A 27669-nucleotide genomic window follows, 5' to 3' on the forward strand; every position below is an offset into this window, starting at 1 on the left:
TTTGTTTTTCAGCCCGCTGGGTCGGCTCTTGCGGCTTTCCGGGTTTGGTTTACGAGGGAGGTTGGACGCTAGGGACAGCCCTGGGGAAAGATGGGATGTGTTGAAATCGAAACTTTTCGAGCACCTCGACGCGACCGTCAAGCGTCTGTGTGTGTGTGGGACAACCTTTGAAGGTGTTGCGAAAAGTCACAACTTGGGGTGTTTTCTGTTCGTTGTTGTTCGTTGTTGTCTTGCCAGGTTCCTTGTGAACGTTTCAAGCCAGGAGCGCAAGCCGGCGTCGAGTCCTCCGAAGGTAGGCACGAAACTTAATATAGAGGTGCAACATGCTATTGACTAGACGACGTTCCAGCACATCCGACAGCGATCCGCCAACCGTCACCCACCCGCGTGCTGTGCTTAGAAGACAACCGTTTTGTTCTTCGGCTCGGGTTGACGGTGGTGGCAAACAACAAATCGTTGCCTAAACGCAGAGCCGGAAAAACATACGGTTGTTCACTCTGTTCGCTGTGTGTGTGTGTGTGTTGTTGGGCACGTCACATATCGTTACGATTTACATCATCCTTCGACAAGACAGGCGACAAGGGCCACGGTTCATGCATCTCCTCCATTGCCATCCCGCGCCTCCTTAGTTTCCTGCTTCGCAGTGAAGCTCGCGATCTCACGCGCACGATCTAACAGGGCGCACAGTCAGTTGTTTCGGTTGTCTGTTCGGATCTGCATGTCGGTTTTGGGGTGGAACGAAGAGGGTGGCATCAAGGCAGGGGCGGCTTCATGCACGGCTTGATGGAAACGGTGACACACTAAGGGTGATGCCAGCACGCCAGCATTTCCCCCGCCAGTCTCGGCGTTGGGACTGCGCGACATCGGGTGCGATCGCTGATCGTGTGGGGAGGAAGCGCACGATCGCTTCCTATTCAGCTGGAAGGTGCGCTCGGTCGCGAATGTGCGCGGGCCGAGATTTATTGCAGAATTAAAAGCGCTCAAACAATGTTCCGCTTGTTCAATTATGTATGATTAAGCGCTTATTTATTTATTATTAATTTTCCGCTTCGGGATCTGCTTTCAGGCGATTTTCTTGGCGAGCTTTCTCGGCGTCAGTCGAGGCATGTGAAGCAAATTGTCACGTGTTGTTCGTCGCGGCTCGTGGGGGTAGTTGGCATCGCACCGAACGAGGGGTGAGAATGGACGAGATCATCGTCACACCCGGTCGTTGCACATGTGTTTGTGTGAGAGTTCCCATATTTGTCTAAGATTGCGGGGGCAATGTTACCCACCCGCAAATTGGCCGACGGGCTCGTGTCCTGCAGTCCCGTGCACTCGTTCAGTAGCCGTGCATACGTGTGACATCCTTCCACCTGATGACAACTCGATAAAATGGTGAATTTATTTTACAATTGTCCTGCCGCTCAAAACTGCGGAGGCTCACCAATTGAAACGGGACCACCACCCGGGCCCTCGGGTGGTGGCAAGGAGTCGGTACCGTTTCGCCACAGTAGGCAGCGGGTTATTGTTCTGCCCGCGATCGTACACCATAGGTAGGAAAGATTTATTGCGCGTTGCATAACAATGCTATCAATCAAACAATTTCCCACTAAGGAAGGCACGAAATTACGGTGGTTGTGTTTGAAGATCGATAGGCTTCTTGGGTAAGCCCAGGGAGGATGCAGCATTGAACAGCTTACGGTGTTGTTGTGCATGTGGGGTCGCACCGAAACCAAACTCGGCAAATCGAACCGCCTAAGCGTGCTAACTGCTGGTTAGCCGGAGTATTAGCGAGCGCTGGAGCGAGGGTTGGCCAGTGTTGCACAATTTTAATCAGGTGCTATGTAGGGCGTCTTTTTGGGCTCGTTCAAAAGCTCCACGCTTTGCGCTGCCCCGTCAACGACCGCCTTCGACTGACCTCCCGTGTGCCAAAGTAGCGGTGTGGTAGCATCATTGTAGCATTATTTAAATTATTATGCAAAACACTTTTCCAGACCAGGGAGCACAAAGCTTTCTAACCCGATTTTGCTTCGTTTGCTTTGAGCCGGGCCAAGCTTACCTCGGGGGAACAAGCAGAGTTTTGGTGTTTGACGGTGACGGCTGTCAAAATTTCGAAGGACCAACCCAAAAAGCGCATAGCTTCGCATAGATGATTCAAGTGCCGAGCGGCGGGTTGGGGGTTGTGCGAATCGAACAAAACGTAAGGCAATTCACATCAAAATATCACATCCGCCTCACACCGAGTGGGCCTGGGCCTTTGATGAACCCACTCAGGTCGAGAGTCGCGTCGAAAAATTGAGCCTGTGGTATGCCCTTCCGAGCGGCGGCGGGTATATGCTGTTCGGGAGCGAAACAGCTTCCTTGGTTGGTTTGTGGTTTTTTTTTTGTGTGCTGCTGTTGATGTTGTTGCTACTTTTTTCGGCAACGCGGGTCAAACCCGATACAGGAAGGCGAGAGAGTACAGCAAGCGAGCGAGAGAGAGATGCGGTTTGCCGTTTACTTTGCTTTTGTTTTGTTTCGTTGTTTCGGTGCGGCTAACGCGAGAGCTTTTGTTTTTTTTTTTAACTTTTTTTTGGTTTATTTCACTCCAAAAAAAGGCAGCTCAAGCCTCGGGGCGCGTACGTATGCGCAGGTGTGGGAAAATGTTCCCCGATGTAATTGGCCATCCCCAGCACCACCGATCCCCTTCCGCGAGGCTTCCGATGGCTCGGGGCTTCCCTTAACATGCTTTCCGCCACTTCCGCGGACGGCCACTTAGTGAGTGGAAGGAAAGAGTGAGAGTGAGTGGCAGACGAGTAGATGGAAAAAACGGAGGGAGGGAGTGAGAGAGAGCGAGCAAAATAAAAACCTTTTGCAGCGAAAAGTGGGTACCACGTTCGGTGAACCCGCTTAACCTTCGCGGTCTGGTGCGCAGGAGACGCATCATCATGCAGCATGCTGCATTGGCAAGTTGGGCCAGCAGGGCGGGGTGGTAGCATAACACACGCCGGCTCGCTCACACGCCCACCCGGTCGGAGCGCCTGCACCACACACTAAACGACCATTTGCCGGCTGGCGAAAATGGGTGAAACGCGGTGCGAAATGTCAATCACGGACCCGTTCGGGTCGTCCGCATCGGTCTGCTTTCCGACCTTGTTGTGCGGGCATGTGTTTCGCTGTGTGACGCTGTTCCCTCCACTGCTTCCTCTCACTTTCATTGGCCGCGGGAAGAAATGAAGGGGGGTGTGAGGGGGGTGCAGACCATAACTTGTTTCGGTCTCTGCCGGGTGACAATAATAGCTCATACGTCTCTCGCGTTCGCGTATGCTTCCAGGGCAGGGACTTCCCGGAATGATCAATGTTCTTTCCCAGCCAGTGTGTTTAAGGAGCGGAAGGTGGGCAAAGAAGTGCATTCAAAGTGTGACGTTTGGTTGCAAAATCTCACCCACCGCGTCCGGTTGTGCTGCGGCAAACGAGCGGATTCTCCTGCAAAGGTGAGGAGTTTAACCATGGAGCAGTTAAGCGGGTGGTTATTGTCCTCTATTGCCGTACGGTTAATCTCGGCTGAACGGGGCCCTCGGAACGAAATTGGCCCGAGATGGGAAGTCGTATCGGTGTATGATCACCACAATTGCCGTTCGCTGCATTTGCGGGCGTCGAAATCTAAAGGCTCTTCTTCTTCTGGTGGTGGTGGTGCAAAACCGGGGCGAACGAAACGGCTACATCGGGCGACATGAAGCATACATGATCGCCGAACACCCAACAAGCTGGCGGCGTTGTGTAGGCTGGCTGGTTGGCACAAATCGCGACAACCGCGTATGCAGAGCCGCGGGTTCGTCGCTTTTATTTATTGCTGATCCGTGTGCGCGTCCCTTCGGAAAAGGGAGGGTTATTGTTATTGTTGTGTTATTGATATTTCATTAGGTATTATTTATTGCCGCACTTGAGGGCATTTATTTCGTTTGACATTTTGTAGGGTACGGTTTGGGAGGATTAGGGGGGATCGAGCAATTGGCAGTACACCTTCGCTGCGCAACGGGTTTTGCGGGAAGCGTTATCCTGTCCAATGTTTTGCAGTGTTTTGTGGGACATAATCTTGCGACCCTGATCGGTCCACCAGTAGGGGTGCGCTTGCAGGCTCTTGGGCTATGATAATTTGAACGCTTTCGGGAAGCAAAACAAAAGCCGCGAACACACACGCGCATGTGAGGAAAAAAAACAAACCACATTCCGTTTAAGTGCTCGTTTAAGTGGCCTAATCGAATTATTGTTTCACACGGCTGGTGGACGTCGGCAGGCGGTTGTGGGGTCATTTACAAAGGAGGAAAACTGCATCAATACAGCTTTCTCCTATTGCTGCCCTTTCATCTTCCCTCCCTTCTGTGCTATGTTGCTGCTGATGCTGCTGCTGCTGCTGTTCATCTTATTTGCGTTTCTCATTTCTTCCACGAAAGCAGCTCATCATCAGGTGCATCGGAGAGGTTCCCTCTGCGGTTTCGGTTCCATCTGAGGCTGGCTTCTCGTTCGCTTTATTGACACATTTCCGCACAGTGCCGAACGATGACGTACCAGCCCGCGCTCCGGGGCAGCGACGAATAATGCTCAAAACAAATGTTTAACCGATGTAAACAATGACAGTGGCGGCGCGGGTGAATAATGGTAAGTAAAAAAGACCCTGCCCCAAGCCCGGTCAGCTCGCCACCTCAAATGCAAAGCGGCGACGATCAGGCTCGATCGCTCGACTTTTCCCATACCGGGCCGGCCGGGGGTATACGATCGCCGTCATCTTTACTCGCGTCGGTTGGTGCAGCAGCAGCGCCTCTCTTCGTTACTCGCTTCACCCCTGATGGGGTCCATTGCGGGGTGTTTGTAAGTTTGTTCGCTTGTTTAAGTTTCGACTTTTGTTTCAAAAATAAACGTCAATACGCTGCACACAAACCAAAACCATGGATGGAAGGGAGAATGATGAGACTCTATACTGTTTTTTTTTTCTCTTAAGTTTCCTTTCGGTCAAGATTTCACAGTCGCCCACACAATCTTGTTTCTCGCGGGGCGACTGATGGAATGTGTGAGAGAGTTAAAAAAACTAACAACACGAAGGAATGGTGTGCAACCCATCGGTGTTGGTGACAACGGGGGTGAGTATGGCAAGCTCCACCGGGTGAAGAATTTAGCGCAAATATTTAGTCGACTGTCAATCGTCCCGTATACTCCGATCGCGATACGGGAGATAGATATAATGAGATACATAGAGCAAACGGTACACTGTCGGTAGGTCTCAGTCCCACCGGGTCGCGGGAGAAGATCCAGATAGCCTTACCGGGGGTAACCCGTTCGATGGTTGTTCCTGCCTCTGCAGAACTCGCATCACCTTTTTGCAGTGCAATCTACCAGTACGTGCAGCTGCATGTATTGGGTCTACCGTTTAGTGGAAGTTTGTTGTTTTTTTGTTCGTCGGTTTCGTTGTTTGTTAATTATTCCCGCACCGTCGTTGAAGTCGCTTGCGCGGACATCTCAATTTGGACGATAATATCGCGCCAAACCGAACGCTTAGCCTTTGCTTTGTCTGCGCTTTGGCTGAGGGATTGGGCAAAAACAGCCACGATGGCCGCGAGTTTTTTTTTCTCTCTCTTTATCATAATCATCCAATCTCTAAGCGCTTAAATGTTCTGTTCCGCGCAATAGCTTCCATCGGGCAATAGCAAAATGGTCGACAGTAATGGCAAACAGCGCTGGGCCGATGGGAAAGCAAAATTTATAATGATAACTGGGTGGCACGAGACGACCCAACAGTAAGCATGGAAGAAGCGAAAAAGAGCAACCGGATGGGACGTTGCAGCTAGACGAAAATCGAGCAAACCTGGCACCGAAATAGACCATAAGGAAGGGAACCTTCTTCCGACACTGCGATAATTCGATCGCTTCCTCGCCTGAAATGGAATCTGTGGCAGAAATTATTGTTTGCAGTTTGTTGCCTGGGATTGGCCTCCACCACCATCACCGTTCGGGGTCGCCCGGAGGGGTCATCGGAGATCGGTCTCGTAACCGCCGGGGCCGTAGTACACGGCGAAAGTCGATCCATCGCACCGATAAACAGCGCCAAACTTCGCTTTTTCCGTGCAACGGAGCAGCTCAACATGGCCCAGGCCCACCAGGAACGGGGACAGACCAAAGCAGACGGGGTGGTGTAATGGTGGACGAGACGAAGACGATGGTGCGATGTTTTTGTGGTCTTATAAATTGTTGAACCTTGTCTTATTATGTAAATGCTTCTTTATTCGCCAACGAGGGCAGCTATCGCTCGGAGAAGAGAGCACACAGTGAGCAAACAACCAAAAAAAAAAAAAAAAAAAAACAAAGTCTACAGCATCCCACGGTCAATCTGTAGAATCGCACCGAAACCGATGGGCATCGTCAGGGAGTCAGTAGTAGAGGCGTTTGGAGCCTTTACGCGGAAGAAAGAAAACACGCAGGAGGCTACTCGAAGTAGGTTAGATTAGAGGTCCGCTGCTCTTCCGTACGCCGTACGAGTTGTTCGCTCGATAACGTCTGCCCGGGTTGGTCGTGCCAGCGAGTTGGCCGGGCGGCTGCCGGATGACACGTCGCGTGATTTCCGAAACGGTTCGTAGCCTAGCCCTGGCTAGATTGTCCTGTGGCGTAGTTTGATGTTTCCTGCAGTCGAAGGTCGGATGAGCGTTTTCCAATCAACCTCTGGGTGTCTTGTAGCAGCTATTCCGAGAGTCTTCAAAACCCTACGCCTGGGTATCGTTGGAATTACACTACATCCTCCCAATGTTTTCGCTGTTTGAACGTTTGAACTTTTAATTTTGGCCAACAACATTCAACCATCGATCGATTGATATGCCCGGGTACGCTGCTGTAGTTGGCTGTCGCTGCTGCAGCAGATGAGGTTGTAGATCTGTGCGAGTTCCCGTCTTCGTCTAGGACGCAGAACACGATTCTCATTTTCCAGGACATGTAGCGTAGTGCCCGATCAACTTTGACCCGGAGCACTCTTAGCGGACGAAACAAGCTGCAGAATCTCCCCTCCAGACGTGCGATTAGTTGAGGATCCTAGGCAGCAAATTTATAGCTCACCATTCTCGGTTAGGCCACTCGGCCACCAAACCGTACTGTGGAAAGTCGATCGTCCCGTCGATCGTGGTGTGAAAAATAAACCCTACCGGTTCCTAAATCGTAGCGAAACGATTTGTAACAACCCTGTGGGGCTGCGTGAGGCTGTGGTAGGTGAACGCGCAACGGCGGATTGAAACAATAACAAAACAACACCGAACAGAAGCCAGCGTGTTTGTTTCGGCCAAGGGAAGCCGGGACGAGGCTTACGAGGGGTGGTTTCTAACAAGAACAACATTATACGTATAGAATCTTAATTAATTGAACAATTTAAATAGCCACAGGAGACGCGCGAGTGCTACCGGATTGACCGTGGAGTATGGTTGCAGCATAACCGTTTTACCATTCCGAACGCGGGAAGCATCGCGCGGGGCCAAACGTGCGGGGTTTCAGTATTGATCCTCCTTTTCCTGGTATGTTGTTGGATCGTACAAAGTCTTTTGAGAAGGTTTCACCGAGCGGGGTGGAGCAACACCGTGTTCCCAGCTTACGAATGGTAACGTCGTTTTAATTGAATTCGAAAACATGGCCATCCCGGGCGGACGGAACCTTCTCTTCCCTTTAGCGCTTCGTCCGATCTTGAACCCATTATTCATTTGTCCGCGTGAATCTTTGGTGCCCTCGCTGCCCGCAAATTCGAATCGGACGCCCTGTTCGGATTGGGCGGCATTTGCCATTTCGATTTCGCGGCGAGACACCAGCACCGGGAATCGGTTTGTGCTCGTTGGGTACCGCGCATGTTTTGCGGTGTGTCGCCACGTTAGCTATTTTGCGGTACGGGTTCGCTGTGTTTCTTTTCCGTGCTGGAAGTGCCGGAGGAAAACAGACAAAAAAAAAACAAACGGCCCCCAACACGAAATCGGCACGGTTAGCTTCCGTCCATCTGCTCGCTGCAATCGCAGCTTGTTGCCCGATCGAACGAACACACGGAAAGCCGGTCCAACCCTCGGCCCCCGGAAAGTGCGCGCCGTGCTGCACACACGCGGAACTCAATTAAAATCACGCAATTAATTAAAAGAAACACCAAATAGGCAATCTTGTAACAGAATCTGTTACCACGGGAGGAACGGTACGTTCGGGTAAATGCATTTCGGCGTACGAGTGTGGTGTATCGTGTTTTCGTGAAACGCTCATTTTCCGGCCCCGTTAAACGCGATCGGCTGCTAGTGGTGTGGAGGAAGCCCTCGCGAAAGCAATGGCCTGGGGAGTTAATTATTTTATCTGTTTTCCCATTTAACACTTTGGGTGACTTATTGGCTGGGGCTAGCAGTCGAATGGCGCGGTTCGGTGCAGTTCGACCAAGGATGTGTGCATCTTCGTGCAGGTGAAGTGTGCATCCAGGGTCAGCGAGAGGTGCTCACGAGAAGAGGCGTTAGAACGATCGCTCGATAGCGTAATGAGCTTCTGCTTACTTCAGAATCATAAAATCGAATTTTACATACTGTTCGAAATAAAAGCACATTCGTAAATAATTCACAATAAATAGATGGTGTAGAAAAGCAACTCAACGACGAAAGCAACACAATCCATAGTTTATGGAATGTCATTATATCTATTCTGAAAGCCTCTGTTCGCCATGTCCAAAAACGGCGTACTTTCGAGCCCTAGTCATCACTTCGTCAACCGCGAAGGACGATGGAAATCCCAAGGCTGGAATTCCATAGCTGTTCTAAGTCTGTTTTTGTTTCGTCCCATACAAAAAGGCCTTTGTTTCATGCCGATAGGTGAAGACGAGAATCCGAAAAAATGCTTGGACACTGTCCCAGCATTTAACAGCCCCGCACACAGATCGCCAGTGCGCATCATCAGCCGGAGAGTCGGAGTCGGTGATAAATGATGCTCCCTCGCGAGTGATCGTTTCGAGGCAAAACAGGCCAAACAACAAACCCTAACATTGGGTGAAATGCTGGAACCTGCGAATGCTTGCCAGATCGATTGATAGCCTGTGCTGAGCATAAGACACCGTGAGTGCCGATCTGTCGATCGGGGTAAGGTCGGGGTGAGCAAATGTTCCGTCGCTGTTCGCTGGAAATGAAGCCACGAAACTGTGCTTAGACCCCGTTCGTGACCCCGTAGTGAATCTGCCGAGCAGGCACGCAGGGCACGGATTTGCATTCCGTGCTGTTTGGCTGGCTGCTGGAACGTTTGTTTCGTGAGCAGCTTCTAAGTTACTTGGGCTTTCCATCGTGCAAGAGAGCGAGATGCAGCGCGCCCTTGTAACAATTTTAATTGTCCTTTCTTTAGAATTCCGTTCCGTCTTCCGGGATGTGATGCACCAGGGGTGTTCGAGGTGTTATGATTTGCATAGAACATGTCACTGCATTCACCTGAGTGTGATGATTCAGTTACGTGCAGCAGCGGGAGCTACACGGCAGCCCAACAATTCTAACTGCTCAAGCTGATACTGAGAACGGCTCATTAAAATGTGTTTGTTGTTCTTCCCTACACCGTAGCGCTACTGTCGGAATGGATTCCCGAAGTCTTTCGAAATAACACGCTTTGTTACAAGAAGCTGGGAAATGTTTCTTTCGAGCTCACGATTCTAATAGCTCAAGATCTTTCTCACCCTTTCACCCCAACCTGAATGCGCAGGAATAGAAAGAAAAAAATCCATGCGCGTCAGGCGTGTCCCATCGTCAATCGAGCCCAAAGTACGCTCGCCATCAGCGTCCCCGATACGCGTGAATCTGCGTACCATGGTGTGAGGGGGTGGAGGTGGACGGGAGCATTCGAGCGCGTATTCGTTAGGGTCATTATCGTTTTGTTTGATGCTGCTTCGCTTTGATTATTCTCTCCCATCGAACTGCTCGCTCGTTCCATTCTAGGTTCGCTTCGACTGCAGCGCCGAATCGGAGGGCGACGGAACGTAGGGCAAAGCACGGATGGCTTAGACACTTTGCGCACTTTGGACTAAAAGAACCTGTTTTTTTGTTATCCTCTTCCTTTCGTGTTGTACGTGTGTGCGTGCGCGGGGATTTGGGATTCGATGCCGGTGTGCCCTTCGCAGCATCGAAGCGTTCCGTCCTGTTCAGTTGAAAAGCCCACACGGCGGGAATGAATGAACGAGACGATGTAGCTGGTCAATAGGCTACAACGTTGCTGAGCAGTCTACGCAAGTGTACGCCTGTGTTGCTCCGTCTCGTTCTAATAGATTTGATTATTTCGACGTAATTTACTATTAATTTTCAATTAGTTACTCGTAAGTTTTCGGAGCGTCGAAAAGTTCCAATTTTCTCACTTCCTTCCTCGCCTGTGCGGAGGAAGACCTTCAACATCATTATGACGGCTGCATTGGTATGTGTGCGTGTTGCTTTTTTTGTTATTGTTGGAGTGCTTTTGGTGGTGAACCAAAATTTCGTTGAATGCGCGCCAAGCAGCTTAGCACCTATGGATTTTGGCTTGGCTTCCTTCTGTTAAGTGGCATCAGCCATGTCGGGGTATGCATGTGTATGTAGTAGCTTAGAGGAGTATTTGGCCCACATCCACCATGCACAGCACACACACACATAGAGGCATTGGCGTGAGCGAAGGTACACAACACAATTCCAGTTCATCAATTCTGTACAGTAGATTATGCTTCATTATCAGCTTTGTTTTATGGGCTTGGAGCGAATTCGGTTCGTCCGTGAGTTTGGCCGGGGATCGATCTGGCGCAGAATCGATCGGCCGCGGTTCTATTCAGTTCCGTCACGCTCCCGGTGCCGCCCAGAAATGGCGATATCACACCGAAAATGGGGTTAAACATTTCATCACGCTTCATTAGAACTGATCGATCCGGTCCGGCGAAATGGCCCGTTGCCCGGAAAGAAAGCGCAAAGAAAGGCGAATGTACAAGAGGTAGCAGGCGTGGGGAGTGGAGAGCAAAGAATCTAGTCTTTTGGTTTTGGATTCGGTCTCCGCTTTACTACTCGGTTCGCCAAATTGGTACACAGCAACGTTGCTTCTGATGGGATAATTATGCTTCATTCGTGCTGCGTCTCCCAATGCATCGTAAAACGCATCCACTGTGCTATGTCTGTGGCGAACGTTCGATCGATGGAACGATCTATGATGTATAGTATGTAACTTAATCTATCCCTTTCTTTGTTTCTCGCTTTGCTGGCCGTTGCGCTTGGCAACTGGGGGTTGTTGTCGGGCAACAGATGACGAACCCGCCAGGTCGAAACAGAGAAGGAACTAGCAGAAGAAGGGACAAGAAGAAATCATGTACGCTGGCCACCGCCGTACAAGATACCAATTATTTTTCAATAAAAATTGATGATAAATTTCTAGATCCATAGCTAAGGTACAATGTCCATGGTTCGCTTGTTTTGCGTCTCTTTGCAGCAAAAAATAAACACAGAAACAAGCCAATGATCACGGAGCCTAAGGGATGACTATTCACCTGAAGAAAGCAAAAAAATCTCCAAGGCTCACGCGTCTCGGTGTCTTCTCACGGCCAACTGTCGCGCACATTCGCGTTATGGGGCAGGTTTTTTTGTGTGCAGTTGCTGCTCTGTTGTGTTCATTCCTGTTTTGTTACTTGTGTAGATATTTCTTTGCCTCGATCGCGAAAGATTTATTTACGTTTTTTCGCTTCTCTTAACCCCCATCATTCATCATAAGTCTTTTCGCGGTGCTCCTCACCGGACCCGTTGCGCCCGGGCGGAAGATGCGGAGCATAATGAATATGCGGCCTCTGGAGGGCTTACACCAGGTGCTTTCGCTTCCACGCTATGGTAATAACTGTGCGACAATGGTTAATGCCATAAGGGCGATAAGGAATGTTTCTTCACGAACCGCCCGAAATGGCTTTGGATTTGGATAGAAATTTGTCAGCAAAAGCAAACCCCAATCACACCGTAAACTCATGTACTTTACACTTTGCTTACATTCACGACGTCAACATCATCACCAACTTCCAACTTCTGCAAGTGAATTGAATAAAGTTAATTTGCTGGTTTCCTCTCTTTGGCGGAAGCGCCATCAGTCGAAAAAAAAAACGAAATAAATAACCAACTCCATTTGCATACATTTAAAGTACGCGCACTGACGGGTTGTTTGTGCTGCCTTTGGTTTGTGTTCGATTTTTCATCACCCACCGCCAACGTCTGCCAGTGATCGGTAGAGCTGGGCTGATAATTAGACCCATCTATCTCGCAACCTGCTGTTCCTGTGGGGATGCTGCCTGGTGGCGGCTGCTGATGAACCCTTCGCCCCCTTTGCGGTTGCAATTTTGTAGCCATTCGCCAGTGTGTGAGGAAAAGTGCAAAAGTAACACATATAGCCATTAAGCCGTCCCGACCAGCAAGCTGGCCGTGGGGTAAGCCAAGAACCATCGGCAATCATGTTGCGGCGAGCTGTTGCCAAAGGGCCGGTGAAGGTGTGAAGGTGTGCCGTTGAATAAAAACAAAATAAAAACGGATCCCATCCGAGGCAAAAGGCAGCTAATAATAAGTAATGATATGTTTATATTTGTACTCTCTGTACGTTTTCAACCGCGGTATTCGTTTGGGTGGAGTTTTAAAGCGGGGCTCGTGGGGAGGCTGAATCCAGTTCCTTTTCGCGCTCGTGATTGTACACCAGTTGGTCGCTTTGGAAAGCTTTGAAAAGTTGCAAAGAAAACGCTAACCCGGTTGCCAATCGGAAGGTCTAGTGAGACGGAAGTCTTCGTGTTGGTAGCAAGGATGCGGAAAGACAGCAACATTTTTCTCGCGTTCGCCTTGCATGATCCCGGCTGCGATCAATTATTACCGAAAAGCAAACGGTGGAGCGAGGAGGACCGGCAACCGGCCTCGCTTCCTTGTAAACGTTGGGAAGCATTGGCAGCCGTTCGAAGGCTTTGTTGTGCTGAATTTCCCAAAGCTCCCAGTTTGCAGCATACACTTGCTTCAGCCGACTAGTACGGTTCGCAGCCATGGGCAGATGGCGAGGTGCAGATAATTCAATTAATTCTATATTCGCAATATATTTTGCTGTCGCTCGTGCAGCAAACGCGTTGCGCGTGACATGGCAACTGGGGAAGGAAACGCGTCGCAGCCACACTCTATGTTTCTATTATTTTGCCATATCGATTGTCAATGGCTTTAGCTGTGAGGCTGGGTGCGCGATCGAGCGCTCGAATTGCTACAGGGAGCGATGACTTTACCTTGCAGCTACTGCTGGCGGAAAGAAGTTGTGAAGAAAAAAAAGGGGGTTGCACGTAAAGGGTTACTCGACGGTTGATGTTTCATTTGTCCACGGGATTGCTTACATGTGGTACAACATTAAACCAGTGTTGAAGTAAGAGGGAAAAGGTTGCTGCGTCCCGATCGCAAAGGTCTTTAGCAAAGGCAAAAAGTGGCCGAAGAAGGTGCTCGAGACAGTAACACGAAAAAAAATCGAACGACAGTACCGAGCGCCGAGTCGTCTTAATATTAATGAATGCAGCGCCCGGACGCTCATATCGCTACTGTCTTATCTTTAATGTATTTATTATTATGCTACCGAACGGAGGGACACATCGGGGTTGGTACGTGGGAGGGGAGGTTTTAAAAAATGCGCCCGGCTTTTCGCGATCGCGCTGGGGCTCTTCCGCGCTGGCTTCAGTGCGAACCGATGCAAACGCGGCACGAAGGATCACAATCGAACAGGGATCTCGCATGTGAGGCAGGAGACAGTGTCACGCGATGCGAGTGAGCGAAAGGATTCCGTTGCACGAATCGCAACGGGTCGCGAGCGCGCGCGCCCTCGCAACCGGTACCGTTCGCGGGTTTGCTTCTGGCGTGAATAATTAAGCGTTCATTTCGCGGCTTGCCAACGATCGACGCGCGGGCCTGGTGAAAACCTTCCCTAAAACCGAAAGTAATTGCCACCACTAGCTCGAGACACCTACGTGCGGGCGGCCGGCGTGTTGTAAACGGGGAACATTATGAACATGATTAAACAACCGTTTGGAGTGTTGTTTTGTTGCTGTTCGCCGTTGTCTGCCTACACATCGCCGTGACCGGGTTGGTCGAAATGAGGGACGCAAGGATGGCGCGATTCTCGCGGGGTTTGAAACGCGGTGCGAAAGTAATCGCGATCGCGCTCCTCGCGAATGGACGCAATTCGCACGAAACGGTTTGCAGAAGGACTGTGATTCCCCCGTGAAGCCCCTTTTTGCAGGGATGGGAATGAACTGCAAACACGAAAACTGTGGCATGTGGAATGCACTAGCGTTTTGTTGTGTTTTTGCTCTTTTAGTTTCCCCCGTCAGCCTCCAAAGTGCTCACAAGGACTAGGACAGCCGCTAGATGAGAATGGTTCGTATAACCGTTCCAGGGCACCGTCATTTCAGCGCGGCGGAGAGTCCTTTTTTGGCGATAGTTAGCCCTGTTGCACATCAAGATAGTGCGTACTCACCACTAGCACTGGTAGAAAAGTGTGATCGATTTGATTGTGCCCGCTCCGGACTCGGGAGGTGGCGAAAAGTTCCACCAGCAGCGGTGACAGATTTATGGATCCAGAAGAAAATTGATACCGCGAGCCGTGAGAAGCGGTGTGAAAGTTATCAAACAGCTCTCCACTGTGTGGGCCGTTGTGTATCGCTAAATAGTTAGTAGATGCAGGACCTTAAGTGACGTGCCAGATTTGATCGCCAGCAAACCCGCGGCAAGGGTCTGATCCAAAACGGTGACTCGAGTTGGTGACTCTCTCTCTCTTTCTTTCACTTTGTATGGTTTGGATTCGATTATCGATCTTGCGCTTGACAGTAGCTCGATCGAGCGAAGTATTCGCACGCCATAGTGACGGCGAGCAGTTCCTCGCGCTCTAGCCCACTTAGTGGAGGAGGAATGTGAAATGGTGGGGCAGCTTGTCCATCCCGCGTGACGCATTCCGGTGCGTCACCCTACCAGAAAACACGCGATTCTCGTACGTTAGATGGTTCAAATTTCAATTCATTAAATTAATTAATTATGACGTAAAAGGTAAGCTAACAGCGAACCCTCGGACCATGGCTGATGGATGAACGGCCGGCGGGCAGAGCTGGGCCAGCAAGACCACCGGGCTAGTTACCGAGCAGCCCAAGTAGCCTCGCTTCCATTCCATCAACCCCCATATCTGAGAGTAGTGCGATCCGGTGCGATAATTATGAAATGGGAATCTGGATCGGATGGCCATCGGGAACACTCGACTACGACTCTCCCGGCTGCAGAAAAGTCTACGCTGGTCCCCTCTATGGGATCTCCACTGATAGTGATCTAGTGAAAATCTCGTCGACTGCTAGCCGCCTACCTTCCCATCCCATGCAGTGGCGTGGTCGTTCGGGTCGGTGGGCTTTTGTGTTGTCAGTTTTGTGTGTGCGCGCGCGCGATAATCACGTTGATGGTTGCCGCCGGGCGGGTTTTGCGCTCATTTGGCAGCGAGTGCGGTTTACGCTGCCGGGGATGGACACGGGCTAAATTAAGTCTGTCCCAGTCGGGCTGGGGGTTGACAGCTCGCCGTCAATTAGGGACTGAGTCGGGTGAGCAAGTGCGGCTTAATTGATTATGGCAAAAAAGAGTGAGGGACATGGAGGAGTGTTTTTTTCTCGTCTCTCTCCGGAAAACTGCAACTGCAACGAATTCTGCCGCAGTGCACTGGCGATGGCGCTTGGGTAAGTGTGTATATATGGATATGGTCAGTTTTCTACGTTTCTGGCATGAGAGTCGGTGGGACAGACTTTAAACACCATCAACACCCTCGATTGCATGCGGTCGAAAATGAGTTCCAAAATGGAACGATCACTTCCCTTTACTGCCAAAGGCGCTAAGGTGTAATAGCATAATTGCATCGATTTTCCGGTGCTTTAACCGGTAGATGAGAGAGGGAGAAAGGGGGAAAAAGCAAGGGAGACTCATTTTAAAGCAGGAATGGGAAGCTGTACCCACCGTCGCGATAATCAACGGGGGGATAGTTGGCTCTAGCATTCTTTTCGACTGCGGGTAGTAAACTCCCGCTCCCGTTCTTGTGCAGTCCCTTCCCGAAGGGGCCACAAAGCGGATGCAATTGCTTCGACAATTCTATTGTTTCATCGGGCTAGGATAAATTAGCCAACCGTGCGGCGGAACGTGAACGTGTTGTTCAGTTTTTCTCTCAGAATTTATTTACACGTGCGTACGTGTGTGTCTAAAGCAAGCTGTGCTACCGTGTACGATGTGTTTTATTAGCCAGCAACAAGACGAACCATCTTCCACCTATCCACTGGAGGGTGTGTGTGTACTTGCTGCTACTTATTTAGCGCGCTACAGTCGCCCACCGTTGGCACCCACCTATTTGTACCGTGTAAAATATTTACTGCAGCTCTATTGCATGTAATTTATGTTTCTGTGCCACCCGCTACCGAGCAGGTACGTTCCTCTCCTTCGCCACCCAAGTCTCTTGCGTGGTGAGTGAGTAAAGGGCTAGGGATCGTGGGTTTACAGCTTGGCGCGTTTTGTTCGCAGTGCATGAGTAAAGGAATCGCGGCATTTTCAATATTCACACTGAAACCGAAATCCTGCTACACGATACACTCACACAGGAGAAAAAAAGAACAAACCCACGGGATAGGTTCGATCGCGACGATCATTTGTTTGCCGTTTCGACAATTTACAACCCCTTCCGTGAGCCGATCGATTCATGAGGATTCTGCTATGTGCATGATGGTGGTGATCATCCGCGCTTTTCTCGCATGCCAACAGACAAAGGAGACTGCACAATCGATTGTGCAGTGGCCGGGGTGGGTAATTTCGAAAGATTCGACGAGAGCCGAGGACACCGGGACACGATCAAAAGACCGGTACAGCGCCGATGGTAACGAATGGCAGTTGCGGCAAGAGAACTACGGGCCGCGTACGCGCGCGCGCTCGTTTTCTGCTCGTCGTGTAAGTAGGATGTAGTATTTGTTTTTAAACTGTACGAATTTAGATCGAAAAATGTAAATATGCAAAGCGGGTATCCCCCGCGTACGGTGCACAAAACGGTTGTGTGTGTATGTATGTTGCTGTTTGTTTGTTTGTTTGTACATTTAGCAACGCTGCTGCCAACAAGCACCAGCAAAGGGGTTGATGATTGAGAACGGGTGAAACAAATCGTTGCTCGCTTGTAATAAAATAGAAGAAAGAGCTAATTAGGAGGGGTACCGGGGGCGTTTGAGGCATAATGCTTACAAGCCGTTCCGCGTGTTCGTTTGAGAAAACAGCGTACCTCCGTCCGACCGCCTTCGCCCGGCTTCTTCTCGGCGGATTTAAACAATTCACGGTGTGATCACGACCAAGCTTTTTGTTTTCCGTGCCCTCATTTTTTTGCAGCCCCCCGGTCCACAGGGAGCTGACAACTGACCGGCCCATTCCACGGGCTGCTTCTCGAGCTAGGATTCGCTCCCCGGGACGATCGGACGCGTCCATTGGCTGCGCAGGCAGCTCACGCGGGCCGCCCGACACGATCGCCATTTCGCCGGAGCCTACTTTGTTCCACTTAGGATCTGCACGCGGCGTCTCGCCGATCGTGTGTCCCGATGGGAGCATGGTTCGGTATTGGCTATTTTTCGCCCAGGGAGCCCAATGTGCAGTGCGAGCATGACCGATGATTGGTTCGAGTGTTTTGGGGAGGCTCTGTTTCGGGTTTCGGACCTACCCTTCTGCTTCGCTGCCAGTGCATTCTTTCGAATTTGGGAGTGGTGGTACGTTTTTCCCACTGTACGGTACAAGTTCGTCGACTGCGAAAGGTCGTGCCCGATGTTTGCAAACGATGGAATCGAGCAGAGACGACGCAGTGAGAAGGCGGACTTTACTAGCAACTATTCAAACTAATCAAACGAAACATTTTGCAATCGAAACGTGATCTAAATCGATTTACTGGAATGCATTCGGTATGTTCCAGGAGGGAAAGGTATGCTGCCGTTTGATCACATACAGAAAAAATAGAGCTAAAACCTTTACAACGAAATACGGCTACAAATACAAATTCAGAGTCAATAAAACAAACAGGATGGTACTTACTCGCACTCGCCCGGCTGGTCACATTTGCCGTGTATTTGGTCACATCCCGGCTTGCAGATTGCTGAAAGGTGGCATAATCGGTAAAGAAAATGTAAGTGTCGAGCGCTTAATGGAAGCTTACGGGCAAGCCATACATCAAGGGGGGAAATAAAACGTAACGAGTGAAAGGAAAAACCTCAAACGTATCTGGTACGTGAAAATGGAACGGCGAGTGAGGGTTTTTTTTTGGAACCGTTTGGGCAGCGAAGCGATAACAGAGGAAAATGAAAGTTAAAAAAAAAAAACAATGTAAAACACTGCGAGGTAAAAGAAAAAACCTACTACCAACCAGATTGACAATCTGAAAGACCGATCCATGTTGAAACAAACAAAAGCCCATCGGTCAGCGATCGGATAAGATAGTGCAGTAAATGAGCGAAATAAAATTCCGAAAGCACACAACTAAAACCAAACTCGAGATCGAATTTTCACCATCGTTGGGTACATTGGCGCAGACGTTGGTAACTGTTTTGGTTGGAGCGATGTGTTATGTGTGTCTCGGATTTTTTGTTTGTTTTTGGTGTAAGTTAGTTCCCGCGCTTGGTTTGGTTCCTCTCGGTCCATTAGTCTAATCGCAACGAGTCTGTTATCCAGCTTCGAAAGAAAAGCCTAGCAATATATTAAATGATCACGATGAAACACCATCCTTCACGATCAGTTACATAAATTGACCTTTCACATTGAGCGTTGTCGTTTGCTTCTGTGCGTTTTTCAGGTGCGGCACTTCGCTGCCCTGCGTTATCTTTTGAGTGTTACCAGTTTGAAGATTTTCCGCGGAAGAAGTTATAGAATTAGCTACCAGCGGTACTCACCTTTCTCACAATTAGCTCCCTGCCAGCCAGGCATACACACTTTGTTGCCCTGCTTGCCGCAGGTATAGTGCCCGAACTGATCGTTTCGGGGCCGACAAAACGTCGTACAGGTCGTGTTGTAATAGTTATCAGCGCACTGCACACGTACACTGCAAAATTCGAAGGGAAAGTAGAGCAATTGGTTAGTAGGCGAGGTTCACAAATTGGACTTTTCTTCCGCGTAACTTACCGGTACGTTATTCGTGCGCTCTTGCCTATGTGATCTAATGTATTCCAATCGTGCGACGGTAGAATAACGCCGGAAAATGATGTTTCGTCTATGAGCCGCTCCGAAACTGCAAACAAACAAAGGGAAAACGTTAGTACCGGTTGAAGGTCTCAGGGCGAGGGGTCACAAAGGCGACAGCAAAAGAAAACTGCTTCATTTGTTAATTAGCACTGTTGGTGGTTTGCAAGCATGTGCAAGAAAGAAGCATCGTTTTGTTTTACCGAGACGTTCAATAAAAAAAAGCTAAGCAGCAATGGTAGCATGGTTTGCACCATTTACTTTTTTCTTCTTGCAGATCGACACCGAAGCGTCAGAACTCACAGCATATGTGTAGCAGTGAGCGAAAGACTTGGCACGATCCTTGCTAAACATGGGCCGCTACAAATTGTTAAACTGTGAGATTTTTCTGTCCGCGACCTGGTGTCGATCAAGTAGCAAGTAGTGACGGGAAGGGAGAGTGTTGCAAGTAAAAAATAAAAAAAAGCCAACAAACAAAAGTGAAAGATCGTTATGCTAATTTTGAGTTAACGTCTGACGCAGTGTCTGTTAGTGTTGCGCTACTGGGGAAGGCTTCATGGCGAAGGAGCCCGTATGGGTACACGGTAGCACATCACTTTAGCCAACGATGGACACTCGCTTCGGTCAATTCCCAAGGTCCGTCGAGGCTGGTGTGCTGTTTCACACATGTGTAAAGTTCTGGTTAACCAGTTATCACCTTCATGCCATCGATCGTTGTTTTACCACTGGTGGAACAACAACAATTAATTGCAAAACAAAAAAAAAAAACAAAAACGTCTCGGTAGAAACGGTTCACAAAAAAATGCGGATTGGGGACCAACTAGCTCGAATCATTTTAATATCGGTGAGTTTTTTCGTAACACTTACTTGAATATGACTCGTTGTACATATCTAAAGCTTGTAGGATAAGTGTGAACGATTTCTGAAAGTAGAAAAGAATAAAAAAGAATTAGTTAATCAGATGAAACTTGAAGCATCGAAGTGCCGTGAACTGTTTCAAAAAAGGTTGAGGACGCGTCAGCCCAGCAGTCATCAGACACAACAGACATTTGATTTCTACGGTACTCGATAGACCGTTGGCTGGGTAGATCCAACCAGACTCTCGCAAAGCGGCAGTCCGAGCAATCGGGCACTTGACCGGACCGGAATGAGAATGTTTACGCACTTAATCGGATCGTTCTATGCAACAAGAGATCATTCAGACGAAATGTGTAATGTTATGATTCCCGGCAGCTCCCTCTCAACAAAAAAAAAAAAAAAAAAAAACAGATCGTGAGAATTTTTACATTAATGAGATTGCCACACATAATTCTCACACCGGCCAGCCAGTCGCGCCAGTCTTCTGGAAGGACCGACGAGTGACGGAATATTTTCTCAAACACCCGGGTTTAGTTTTTTTGGACGGTTGGTCACACAAGGCTTCGTTAGGGAGCAGACGAAAAGACGCAATTGAAACGGTTATGCTCGCTTTTTTCCCGAACCCTTCTGTTCTTGTTGTTGTGCTGTTACACCTTCCAATTCTCATTCGGTGATTTCACACTTTTCGACAATTGTTATTGTTACGACCGACCGCGGAAGGAAGGTTCCCCGCCTAACTGCGCTCACGGGACCCTATGAATTACAAATCAGGAAAATAGCGAACCTGAAGCGAACCAAATCGAGGGAATCGAGAATGGTGAATCGCGTTGAAGTGCTTCTGGAATTCTTGATCAGCTTTGGATTGCCTTTACACCCTAACGTTCCATCCTTCCCTGCGTTTGGAAGGGGTCAGTGACACACCTACGACAGTGAACGGTGCGCCATCTTATCCAAACTTTCGCTTAGCCTCCCAACGATGCCGTTTGACCCAGACTACTTGTGCGCGTGTGTGCGCGGTGAGAGCGATAGTCATGTTCGAAGATCCTCGTACGGTGATAACACTAAAACCCCTTCGGTATCGGCACTGAAGGTGTCGAATTAATGTGATGTTTAGAAAACATGAAACACCTTCGCTGTCGTCCCAAAATGACACACTGTGCTCGGCACCACATCACGCGCGAGTATCGATCGAAACGATCGCCCTCGACGGATCGATTGATCCGTCAAAAAGTGGGGTGTTAATTTAAGAGCATAGCTCGTAAAAAAGAAAGATCGAGTAGCGTTTTGAGAAATTCGACAAATTGACGAAACAAGCGTGATCGATAAACGCAGCCTCTGCCCCAACGGCTGTGGTGTCCCGGCACGACGCGAACAAATCCATCAGCGGGTGGCGATGGAAGCGTGCGCGGAAACATATGCGAGATCATCATAAAGATTCATTCATAAAACGTTGCCGTGCAAGTACACGGGCGAGTCGTGCGCGGCATGCATGGGCCAATGGCCGTCGATCGCGCCATTAGAAACTGCGCGCGGCTCTCTGCTGTCAAGCTTCAGCTGCGGTCGGGTGAGATCGTCGTTTCCGCTCGTTATAACGCGTAGTATTCACACATCATAACTCACCCGGCACGTCTCCCCGTCTCCCCCCGTACAGAGTACAACTGTTTCTTCTCCCATGCGATGTCCCACGCTGCGGATCAAATCGCGACACCTTGGCTAATGTGTCACCGGCACAAGCCGGGTAATCTTCGCACTGTAGTACGTAATGTCGCAAAAAAAAAGAAGACCAAGAAAAAAACAATACGCTTAAATATGGTTGCCTACTTCACCGAGAGCATCATCACCACCACCGCGGGGAGCTCCATTTATGTCCGAACAGTTGTCTCCGCCGTGTCTCATCGCGTGATCTCTCACTTAATGCGTTCGGGGTATGGGCGACGGTCGGCTCAAAGGGGAGGTTTGTGTAAACACAGTCACAGAACATCCGATTCGTCACCCATCCCGAAGCCCCACGCCAAGCACTCCTCACTTCCAGAGCGTTCTTTCCTTCGCCTGCGATGGCCGATACGATCGGCTGTGATGTTGCTGCAGCCGTTCGGGCAAACCTCAATTTACATATCTTACCCGCCAGCGAGTGATACTTCATTCATGCCCAAATCCCGGGCGTAGATCGCGATGCCACCGGCGGAGCAGAGTGCCAAGCGATACACTCGCGTACACAAAAATGTCCGGAAAATGTAATTTAATTTGAATATAATATCTGCCCTTTTCCATCCCTTTCCCCGGGGCGAACGAACCCACCCGACCGCGTCCAAACCCGAGTGGAAGGGCACGTAAACGGGCCGATCGGCGTGCTCTCGCATCTTTTATGAAGCATGGGGCTCGGTACACGGTGAAGCATTCGGCGAAGGGCGACGGTTAGAACGATTCTACCTTGCTCGTTTGCGTCGCTCGCATTCCTACCCGCGCACTCCGGCACCACGATAGCATCTACGGCATCGGAGGACTGATCGGGGGGTGTCCCGGGTAAGGAGCTCTTTTATTATGATTGAATTAAAACGGTTGATAACAATAACAAAAGTATTCTATTCTTTCTCCTTTCTGCTTGTTCCCTCGGGCCTCGGGCGCGTGTTCCCAGGGTTGCTTGTGCACCCTCTTGCGAGAGAAGGTTACATTTCGTAAGGGGCGCTGCTGCTTGATCACTTGCCCTGTCATCATCGCCGTCTCTTCGTCGGTCCGGGATGGTGTAGAAAGGGAAGGTAGTCTAGATTAATTTATCCTCGCCTTCCTATTCTTGCCGGTTGCTCTGTCCCTTCGCTGCCGCCGCTCACAGAATGCCACCGATGGACGGAAATGTGTGCGCCTGTCGTCTCGTACAAACATTATGACACTCTGCGCGCGGTGGCAGCGTAGGCTTAACGAGAGCATTAATTTATGCTTCCGCGCACGCACGACCGCACAATTAGTGCGCCGCGTACAGCTCCTGCCCCGGGCGCTGGTCGCAGTGTAATGGAACCGTCTATTTTGGTGGTTAATTTTTGGGCAGTTGCTTCCTTGCCTACCTGTTGTGTGGTTTTGTCATTGGGTCAAGCGTGGCCGGTTTTGCTTTTAATTTTTCACAAGCGGACAAGCAGTTCCAAAACCACGTCCCAGAGGAAGGTTTCAATTCGGGGGGATCGATTGTTGCATTCTTTTGAGCGAGTAAACGCACTTTAAGAACATTCACTTACACAAGACAGGTGACGGAAGCACAATTTGTTTAGCATTTGCTTTGGACGGAAGGGTGTTCTTTTTTGTGTGCGTGTTTTGCCGGGGAAGCATACAAGTAACCCTCGCTTATTTGTACCGCTCTACGATCGCTGCAGCTTGCACAGGAACTTTAAACAGTACTGCCTGAAAGCAACGCTTCATGACTATCCAAAATTTGACTGTTGGTGCCTTGGAAAGCGTTCGCTGATCAGCGTTTGTCTCTCTTCTCTTCTGTTGCTACCTCGGGCAGTGGCTTCTGCTTCGGCCGACAGTTCTTGTTGCGACGCAACAATTTGCAGCTCATGACGCACACAAACATACACACCGGGCACAGGAACCGCATTTAGTGTGCGATAGGATCGTGCGCCAACCGGACAGCTCGTACGCAGTTGACGTACGACCAACGAGCCGCTAGCCGCCACCGTCAAAACCGGGCCTGGGCTAAGCTGAGGCACCGTCCAAGTGCGTTTACCTCAAACGAGGCGGTAGGGACGGACGGTTTATCTCCCGCAGTGCGCCGATCTCGCATTTTATACTGTGAAGTTAATTGGAAATCAAACGGCGTCCAGAGCGTCCCGAACTACATACACAAAAAAAAGACTATAGAAGGCGATCACTGTTTGATCGTGGGGGATAGGGGCAATGAGGGAGCGCAGTCCGCCACGGACGGCAGTTTGGATAGGCGTATCGTAAAAATAAAAGCCTAACCCGTCCACCCCGGGATCAACGGATTCGGGACGGATGATGAGGTTCTGGTTTTCATCATCATCATCATCATCGTCGTCGTCATCGTCATCGTTTTCCAATTGAACTGGCAGAAGAGATCCATCACTCGCCACTGGACCCGCACTGGTGGGGGACTGGATCTAGTGCTCGGCGGGCGGTAACCCGTCGCCCCGAACAAAGAACCCGTTTGTAAACGTATTCGTAGTTTTATTCGGGCCTTGGACCCAGCCCCCTCCTCCCAGCTAGAGTTTAGCGAACCAGTGGGGGATGGCAGCGGTTGAGCATTAGAAAATCTCTTAATCAGCCCGAGCAACGCGCTGGTCAGCCATTCTATCAAACCCCTGCACGGGACGAGACACCCTTTTTCTATGTTCCGATTCCGGCCCAGCGGGGCTGGGTGTCGTTTATATGGTTTTGTTTTCCAATCTATGCTGCGATGTTGCAGGGGGTTGTTTATTCGTATTAAAACGGAGCAATAAAAAAAATGGGAGTACAATCACGATCCCGCACGAACAACACACGTTCGGACACGTTCAAAGCTATTGTTGGACCATAATTGAAGAAGTGTGGCCCGATCTCTAATCTTCATTGTTCGCCTGGTACCGGCATGATCCGGATCTGGTTCGGTAGGGGTGTGGCCGCTTGAGCATCATCTCGAGCCCGTTGAAAACCACCCCGCACGATCTTTCGCAACTGTGATCGGCCTTTGTTGGGTGATCTGCACACGCTTATGGGAAATTAATTATATCCATGTGAATGATTTGGTTTTATTTGATCGCGGACCGTGTTTTGGAGGACTTCTCTAAGCATTATGTTTTAAACGCAAAGAAAGGAATGCCACATTTGCATTCGTTGCGTTCAAGAGCTGGCTCAACGTGAGTGCCGCTCGATTTTACTTGCAATACAATTGGATTAACAAAATATACCAAAGTGATCGCGTTGTTCATGCACAAAAAAAAATCGAAGCGCAACTTCCCAAAAATCAAGCTCTTGACACGAACGGCTCTTGTAGGTTTTTGAAGATCTTTGATTGCTGCTATTCACACTAACCATTCTGTTTGAAGAGTTCTGGTGGCTAGGGAGAGGAGGATAGGGAGGGTTCTTTCACCTGTGGGAGGGGTGGTAGGGCAGCTCGACGTGCGTCCAATCTAGCGCACCGTCGGGGATGTTTATCTTTGGGGCGTTTTGTCTTGAAGCGCCCGCGTGAAGTTGTTTGGATTTCACTTTACGATCGCGACGTGAGCCCGAATCGAATGTGAGCGTGTGTGTGTCAGTGAGTTCCGTTGTGTAGTTTGATTTATTAATTCGATGAATGGAAACGCATTCATAATGGCGATTTGGGGATCGGTTTTATGAGTTTGATGAGCCCGTAAAAGTTTGAAATTCTTTCGAACACAAACAGTTCACCGATCTCGGCTGCGGGATGTTCATACCATACCAATGTTGTTTTGCATAAAACAGGGACAACAAACGGTTCGAGCGGTGCATGAACAATGTTTACTCCTCACCTTAAAAGCTACAGCGTGTTGGCCATTTTATGCACATTTTATGGTACATTTTTGCTCGAAAATGGAGCGTTCTGTTCCTGGTTTAGGCCATTGCAAACGCAACCATAACCTGTCATTCTCCGGTGTACTTTGAGCCTTCATACTAGCCGTCATGAGTGTGGAAGCGCAAACCGTACGTACCGTTTAGCTCGCCCTAATGACAACCATTCTTGGTCGGTGACGAACACGAAGCTCACAGGAAGGAGGTCACAAGAGTGCCCTCGCAGGCTTGTGCGTCATTTTTAGGCGCACACAAATATGGACACTGGTGACTGCCTGTTGCCCCGAGCTAACGGTTGCCTGTCAGCCGAGCGAAATGCTGGAAACCGTGCGCTTTGTGAAATGATTTATCTTTAATTGATATGTTCCGACGGGGGACTTTTCGGAAGGGACGCGTCCGCCAAAGATATGCTACCATTGGAGCTGCCGTACCTTAAACCGCCGAGCCGATGGCGGCAATAGTACCAGTGAAGCAAAAATCGATCGGGTTTTTCATTTTGGGAAGTGATAATTGAAGCCAAAGAAGCTCTTGTATGCCGCGCGCGCTCCTTACGCGGATGCGTGAAATGTGGCTATAGCATGGTGGTGTCGAAGGCGATTGTTTCCGTGGCGGGCGCGGACAGTGGCAGTTGTTTTGATTTTGGTTCGGCCAGCCAATAACAGTCTATCACAGCGATCGCAAACATGACACGGTTGATTGTATCGCCGCGCGACCGGGAATCGCGCGCTTCCGATAAAGGAAAGTTGGACTGGCCCCGCTTCCCGCTGCGTTCCGGGCTGCGCTTGGTTGCGTCCCGGGCAGGCCTTACGCGCGGCAGACGGTGAGTTAATGAGTTAATTAGGCTGGTCGCCTGCGGTACGGTAAGTCACGTTCCAGCGGTGACTTGCGATTGGCGTATCGCGTGATTTAAGATCTCGTTTTGATCGAAAATCAAGAAGAAAGGAAATGTAAAAAACCGCAGTACATTGATTCGTTTCTAATGATTGCACAGATTAAGGAGGACCTTTCGGTGAGACTTGAACGATTGAAGTAAAAAGGATGAGAGCTGCTAATTAACCTTTTTTTTGTTGCTCCCCGCCTTGGCAACCCGGCGTTGGTACATTATTCTTGTCACGATTCGCTCGATGAATTGCCCAGGTCTATTGAAGCAGGATTATGAAGCTGCACGAAGCGGCGAGGATAATCCGTGGCGGCAGAGGTGAACGAGCGCAACCCGGCCGTCGATCAGTATGATCAGCAACAGTAAGGGCCACTGACAAATCATAGACACCGCGCCACGAGCTCGAGCGGGAAGCCTTGAGCTTCCGGGCGATCCCGGTGGGACCGAATGGACACGATTCTGTAAAGATCAGTGCAATTCCGAAGCGCCAAAGACGGGGGAAGAGCGAGACTTGCCCATTAATGGACGGTTATTTATGAGCGACCACCGGTCGGGATCGGTCCGAAAGTCCTCGCGTGTTTCCAGCGGCTGCTGCTGAAGACAGCTGTTACCTTCGCGAAGGGACGGACAGTGGGAGCGGAATGAGATAAATCTTCCAATTGATCGAAGGCCGAATTCTGAGGCCGGCCGAGCAGCGTAAAGAGCGCATCGATTACGAAACGATAATGATGGGCGTCGTTTTGGGAGGTTGCTTTCCTTCACAATTCCCCGACGCTTTTCTAGGTTACGCTCGGACGTATCTTGTTAGTGAGTCGGGAGAGTTAATAAACAAGCGCGATATTCCTGTTTTCCTACACCGACACTCTGCCCCTATCCTGCGTCTCCAACAAACAAACGAAGAAGTGATTTGAAATAGGGAAAGTAAAGCTTGCGCCACCGGTCCGCGTTCGTCCAGCCTACCTGGTAGCAAGATGTATCCCGTAATTATGTTTCCTTATCTGAGCCCCGGTGCTGGCTGCCCTTCTCTCCTAAACGTGGCGTGCCCGAATCCTGTGCGGGCTGCGGAGAATCGTTACGATGGGAAAATGGTTGCATTTCGTAACGATTGCTGGCGATCGAAGATCGAAAACAGAAATACCCACGACACTAGCAAACCAACAATCGGACACCATTGTTGATTTGTACGCGTTCCGATTCACTTTCCGATAGTGTGCGCGC

The 27669-nt window shown here is 49.8% G+C and overlaps 1 protein-coding gene across 1 annotated transcript in view; it reads right to left on the reverse strand.

Moving 5' to 3' along the window:
* LOC120948665 (protein serrate) overlaps window positions 1–27669 on the reverse strand; it is a 103170-nt gene that overhangs the window by 33799 nt on the left and 41702 nt on the right. Inside the window, exons 4-7 of the mRNA XM_040365265.2 lie at window positions 20061–20115; window positions 19137–19242; window positions 18908–19056; window positions 18057–18117 (exon numbers count right to left, since the gene is read on the reverse strand). Of these exons, the coding sequence (XP_040221199.2) occupies window positions 18057–18117; window positions 18908–19056; window positions 19137–19242; window positions 20061–20115 (371 nt within the window). The remainder of the gene's footprint in view (window positions 1–18056; window positions 18118–18907; window positions 19057–19136; window positions 19243–20060; window positions 20116–27669) is intronic.

This window comes from Anopheles coluzzii, chromosome 2, assembly GCF_943734685.1.
Source record: "Anopheles coluzzii chromosome 2, AcolN3, whole genome shotgun sequence".
In the NCBI taxonomy this organism is placed as follows: domain Eukaryota; kingdom Metazoa; phylum Arthropoda; class Insecta; order Diptera; family Culicidae; genus Anopheles; species Anopheles coluzzii.